The 6,400-nt window shown below is 48.8% G+C and overlaps 1 protein-coding gene across 1 annotated transcript in view; it reads right to left on the reverse strand.

Moving 5' to 3' along the window:
* The window catches only part of rasgrp4 (RAS guanyl releasing protein 4), a 50,672-nt gene that overhangs the window by 19,871 nt on the left and 24,401 nt on the right, over nt 1-6,400 (reverse strand). Inside the window, exons 7-8 of the mRNA XM_031795343.1 lie at nt 5,780-5,918; nt 2,726-2,899 (exon numbers count right to left, since the gene is read on the reverse strand). Of these exons, the coding sequence (XP_031651203.1) occupies nt 2,726-2,899; nt 5,780-5,918 (313 nt within the window). The remainder of the gene's footprint in view (nt 1-2,725; nt 2,900-5,779; nt 5,919-6,400) is intronic.

Raw genomic sequence — 6,400 nt, forward strand, 5'->3', positions numbered from 1 at the left:
TTGGTTTTATTAATTTATTGCCCCCGGGGCCTGCCGGTGTAATTGCTAAACTGCTTGCTGATTGTACACTGTACTCCATAATAGTAGCAGGTTTACTAACACGTTAGTTATAGTAGCTAGTAGCTAATATGGTGACAACGATGTAGGCTGTGTGTAGTGGTTATGAGGAAAGGTTGTTTTTTTTTTGTCTGGTCACAGACAGCTGATGTGGTGTTCACTGAAGTTCACAAGTGAAGGGAAAAGGTGAGAGGAGGAGAGCACGTAGATGTGAGAAGGAATTCTACAACGAGCAAAAAAATTAACAGTGTTTGCGTGTGATCAGGGGTGTATTCATTCTACCGATTCTGTTGAAAAACATCTCTGAAACAGAAGCAAACTGAGCAAAACAGTGATCAACATACCTGCATTTCTCCAACTGTTGGACTAATGATCACACCCTAGATCAGCTAGATGCAGCCAAGAGATGTGTCACTGTCTGTCACTTTGATTACTCAAATTTTTCTCTCGACCTGTGTGCACCTACGTTGTAAACTTCCATTCATAGGCCAGGTTGTATCAACCTCATGATGGGTATAGGGAAAATTAGAGTATCATGTAGTAGCTTAAACCTACCACTGTTACATTGAACTGGGTGAATGGAAAATGAAGGACAGTCATCCAATATGCTGTAATAGAAATAAGGCCATGCTCATGAAAATATATTAGTCCTCCCTTATCTTAAACGTCACCAACCGCCGCTGGCAGGCACGTCTAGATGGGAACTCTTCTTTCATGGAAACTACTCCCACACTTCATATGCTGTACAGAACTCACACTAGCTGGTTTGTTGTTTCTAAGTTACCTGGGGTACGTGTATAAACCTGGTGAATACCTTGGGTCTCTGCTGAGTGGTGTGTGTGTGTGTGTGTTTATAGGTTACCTGGGGTCTCTGCTGAGTGGTGTGTGTGTTTCTAAGTTACCTGGGGTCTCTGCTGAGTGGTGTGTGTGTGTGTGTGTGGGTGTTTATAGGTTACCTGGGGTCTCTGCTGAGTGGTGTGTGTGTGTGTGTGTGTGTGTGTGTTTATAGGTTACCTGGGGTCTCTGCTGAGTGGTGTGTGTGTGTATGTGTTTATAGGTTACCTGGGGTCTCTGCTGAGTGGTGTGTGTGTTTATCTCTGCTGAGTGGTGTGTGTGTGTGTTTATAGGTTACCTGGGATCTCTGTTGAGTGGTGTGTGTGTGTGTGTGTGTGTTTATAGGTTACCTGGGCTCTCTGCTGAGTGGTGTGTGTGTGTGTGTGTTTATAGGTTACCTGGGCTCTCTGCTCAGTGGTGTGTGTTTATAGGTTACCTGGGGTCTCTGCTGAGTGGTGTGTGTGTGTTTATAGGTTACCTGGGGTCTCTGCTGAGTGGTGTGTGTGTGTGTGTTTATAGGTTACCTGGGGTCTCTGCTGAGTGGTGTGTGTGTGTGTGTGTTTATAGGTTACCTGGGGTCTCTGCTGAGTGGTGTGTGTGTGTGTGTGTTTATAGGTTACCTGGGCTCTCTGCTGAGTGGTGTGTGTGTGTTTATAGGTTACCTGGGGTCTCTGCTGAGTGGTGTGTGTGTGTGTGTGTGTGTGTGTGTTTATAGGTTACCTGGGCTTTCTGCTGAGTGGTGTGTGTGTGTGTGTTTATAGGCTACCTGGGGTCTCTGCTGAGTGGTGTGTGTGTGTGTTTATAGGTTACCTGGGCTCTCTGCTGAGTGGTGTGTGTGTGTGTGTTTATAGGTTACCTGGGGTCTCTGCTGAGTGGTGTGTGTGTGTGTGTGTGTTTATAGGTTACCTGGGGTCTCTGCTGAGTGGTGTGTGTGTTTATCTCTGCTGAGTGGTGTGTGTGTGTGTGTGTGTTTATAGGTTACCTGGGATCTCTGTTGAGTGGTGTGTGTGTGTGTTTATAGGTTACCTGGGCTCTCTGCTGAGTGGTGTGTGTGTGTGTGTGTGTGTTTATAGGTTACCTGGGCTCTCTGCTGAGTGGTGTGTGTGTGTGTGTGTTTATAGGTTACCTGGGCTCTCTGCTCAGTGGTGTGTGTTTATAGGTTACCTGGGGTCTCTGCTGAGTGGTGTGTGTGTGTTTATAGGTTACCTGGGGTCTCTGCTGAGTGGTGTGTGTGTGTGTGTTTATAGGTTACCTGGGGTCTCTGCTGAGTGGTGTGTGTGTGTGTTTATAGGTTACCTGGGGTCTCTGCTGAGTGGTGTGTGTGTGTGTGTGTTTATAGGTTACCTGGGCTCTCTGCTGAGTGGTGTGTGTGTGTTTATAGGTTACCTGGGGTCTCTGCTGAGTGGTGTGTGTGTGTGTGTGTGTGTGTGTTTATAGGTTACCTGGGCTTTCTGCTGAGTGGTGTGTGTGTGTGTGTTTATAGGCTACCTGGGGTCTCTGCTGAGTGGTGTGTGTGTGTGTTTATAGGTTACCTGGGCTCTCTGCTGAGTGGTGTGTGTGTGTGTGTTTATAGGTTACCTGGGGTCTCTGCTGAGTGGTGTGTGTGTGTGTGTGTGTGTTTATAGGTTACCTGGGCTCTCTGCTGAGTGGTGTGTGTGTGTGTGTTTATAGGTTACCTGGGGTCTCTGCTGAGTGGTGTGTGTGTGTGTTTATAGGTTACCTGGGGTCTCTGCTGAGTGGTGTGTGTGTGTGTGTGTGTGTGTGTGTGTGTGTGTGTGTGTGTGTGTGTGTGTGTGTGTGTGTGTGTGTGTGTGTGTGTGTGTTTATAGGTTACCTGGGCTACGTGTAGGAACTTGGTGAAGACCTGGGCTCTCTGCTGTGCAGTGTGTCTGCTCAGAATCATCAGCTGGACCCACTGAGACACCCCATTACACATCATGACACTGCGCTCCAGGGATGGGTTGTCCCTCACAGAGCCACGCACCACGTAGCTACGGTAATCCAGGAACTGGTGCAGATCAGGAAAGGACAGGACACAGGAGTGGACAGAGAGAGAGAGAGAGAGAGAGAGAGAGAGAGAGAGAGAGAGAGAGAGAGAGACAGGCAGGTAAGACAGGACACAGGAGTGGACAGAGAGAGAGACAGGCAGGTAAGACAGGACACAGGAGTGGACAGAGAGAGAGACAGGCAGGTAAGACAGGACACAGGAGTGGACAGAAAGAGAGACAGGCAGGTAAGACAGGACACAGGAGTGGACAGAAAGAGAGAGAGACAGGCAGGTAAGACAGGACACAGGAGTGGACAGAGAGAGAGACAGGACACAGGAGTGGACAGAAAGAGAGACAGGCAGGTAAGACAGGACACAGGAGTGGACAGAGAGAGAGACAGGCAGGTAAGACAGGACACAGGAGTGGACAGAGAGAGAGACAGGCAGGTAAGACAGGACACAGGAGTGGACAGAGAGAGAGACAGGCAGGTAAGACAGGACACAGGAGTGGACAGAGAGAGAGAGACAGGCAGGTAAGACAGGACACAGGAGTGGACAGAAAGAGAGACAGGCAGGTAAGACAGGACACAGGAGTGGACAGAAAGAGAGAGAGACAGGCAGGTAAGACAGGACACAGGAGTGGACAGAAAGAGAGAGAGACAGGCAGGTAAGACAGGACACAGGAGTGGACAGAAAGAGAGAGAGACAGGCAGGTAAGACAGGACACAGGAGTGGACAGAAAGAGAGAGAGACAGGCAGGTAAGACAGGACACAGGAGTGGACAGAGAGAGAGACAGGACACAGGAGTGGACAGAAAGAGAGACAGGCAGGTAAGACAGGACACAGGAGTGGACAGAGAGAGAGACAGGCAGGTAAGACAGGACACAGGAGTGGACAGAGAGAGAGACAGGCAGGTAAGACAGGACACAGGAGTGGACAGAGAGAGAGACAGGCAGGTAAGACAGGACACAGGAGTGGACAGAGAGAGAGAGACAGGCAGGTAAGACAGGACACAGGAGTGGACAGAAAGAGAGAGAGACAGGCAGGTAAGACAGGACACAGGAGTGGACAGAAAGAGAGAGAGACAGGCAGGTAAGACAGGACACAGGAGTGGACAGAGAGAGAGACAGGACACAGGAGTGGACAGAAAGAGAGACAGGCAGGTAAGACAGGACACAGGAGTGGACAGAGAGAGAGACAGGCAGGTAAGACAGGACACAGGAGTGGACAGAGAGAGAGACAGGCAGGTAAGACAGGACACAGGAGTGGACAGAGAGAGAGACAGGCAGGTAAGACAGGACACAGGAGTGGACAGAGAGAGAGAGACAGGCAGGTAAGACAGGACACAGGAGTGGACAGAAAGAGAGACAGGCAGGTAAGACAGGACACAGGAGTGGACAGAAAGAGAGAGAGAGACAGGCAGGTAAGACAGGACACAGGAGTGGACAGAAAGAGAGAGAGACAGGCAGGTAAGACAGGACACAGGAGTGGACAGAAAGAGAGAGAGACAGGCAGGTAAGACAGGACACAGGAGTGGACAGAAAGAGAGAGAGACAGGTAAGACAGGACACAGGAGTGGACAGAAAGAGAGACAGGCAGGTAAGACAGGACACAGGAGTGGACAGAAAGAGAGAGAGACAGGCAGGTAAGAGAGGACATGAACTTGTTAAAGACATTCTCCGCTACTTTTGTCTGCCTTTTAGCCAGTAGTGAACGTATAGCTCACAAGCCAAAAGTGGTCCCTGAAAATCGCGTACTATTCAACATTGCTCTCTCTCTCTTGCTCGCTGTCACTCAAATGGCAAGAAGCTGTCACTTAATTGGCAAGAAGCTGTCACTTAATTGGCAAGAAGCTGTCACTTAAATGGCAAGGGTTCATCGGATTTCTAGGGGGCTGGACCCACGTGAGAGAAAATTGCTCCGCACAGCTTCTAATTGACGTAAGACAGTAATTCTGCTCATAGATGATTCATGTATGAACGACATATTGACACATCCAGCCCAAAGAGGGAAGTTACTTTTTATTTTTAAATGACTAGTCGCCAAAGTACCTGAGAATGTCTTTAACAAACAGATTTGTTTGTTTTTTTAAATCAATGGCTCAATTTAAATTAACCTTCCTGCAGTGTTAATCCATTTAGTTGTTTGTTGGTCAAATAAAATTACATTCTTTAAGGGGAATCAGTCTCGGTTAGGCTCTGCAAATATTTTATAATCTCAATCATGTAATGAATTGTAATTTGGGATGCAACGTGCTTTGTAGATCAATGATTCCCAGTCCAAGCAATGTAGCCCACCTCAAACACACATATTGACTGACTGACTGGCTAACTGACTGACTGCTTTAACTGACTGAATAAATGGCTAGCAGACTTACTGACTGGCTGACTGATTGACTGACTAACTGGATAGTTGACTGACTGACTGGCTGGCTGACTGGCTAGTTGACTGACTGGCTGGCTGACTTGCTGACTAACTGGCTAGTTGACTGGCTGACTGACTGGCTAACTGGCTGACTGGCTAGTTGACTGGCTGACTGGCTAGTTGGCTGGCTGGCTGACTGGCTAGTTGACTGACTGGCTGACTGGCTAGTTGACTGACTGGCTGGCTGGCTGGCTGGCTGACTGGCTGGCTGACTGGCTAGTTGACTGACTGGCTGGCTGACTGGCCGGCCGACTGGCTTAGTGACTGACTGGCTGACTGGATGGCTGGCTGGCTGGCTAGTTGACTGGCTGGCTGGCTGGCTGGCTGGCTGACTGGCTGGCTGACTGGCCGGCTGACTGGCCGGCCGGCTTAGTTACTGACTGGCTGGCTGACTGGCTGGCTGACTGGCTGGCTGACTGGCTAACTGGCTGACTGGCTAGTTGACTGGCTGACTGGCTGGCTGACTCCCTCCCTCACCGAGACGTTGCAGAAGTTTTTGAACTCCAGGTAGGAGAGGTGTTCAGCCATCTCATCCGGCTCCATGTGGTCAAACAGTAGAGAGACCTTCCTCTTCTTTACAGACTGAGACGGGGCCTGGGAGACTGGGATCACTGGACTTTTGGGGGGGGGGGGGGGGGGAACAAATGATTATTACATTACTGTTATACCTGGGGATAAACAACACAGGACAGTATTAGAGTAGAATAGAACGGACTGAGACAGGCTGAGGTTCGCTGGGCTATTGATTATTACATTACTATATTATTACTATTATACTGAGGGGAAACACCATTAAAAACAGGGATGATTACAGTAGAATGGAACAGGTAGGGATGATTACAGTAGAATGGAACAGGCAGGGATGATTACAGTAGAATGGAACAGGCAGGGATGATTACAGTAGAATGGAACAGGCAGGGATGATTACAGTAGAATGGAACAGGCAGGGATGATTACAGTAGAATAGAACAGGCAGGGATGATTACAGTAGAATGGAACAGGCAGGGATGATTACAGTAGAATAGAACAGGCAGGGATGATTACAGTAGAATACAGTAGAATAGAACAGGCAGGGATGATTACAGTAGAATAGAACAG

Source organism: Oncorhynchus kisutch, linkage group LG18, assembly GCF_002021735.2.
Source record: "Oncorhynchus kisutch isolate 150728-3 linkage group LG18, Okis_V2, whole genome shotgun sequence".
Lineage (NCBI taxonomy): Eukaryota > Metazoa > Chordata > Actinopteri > Salmoniformes > Salmonidae > Oncorhynchus > Oncorhynchus kisutch.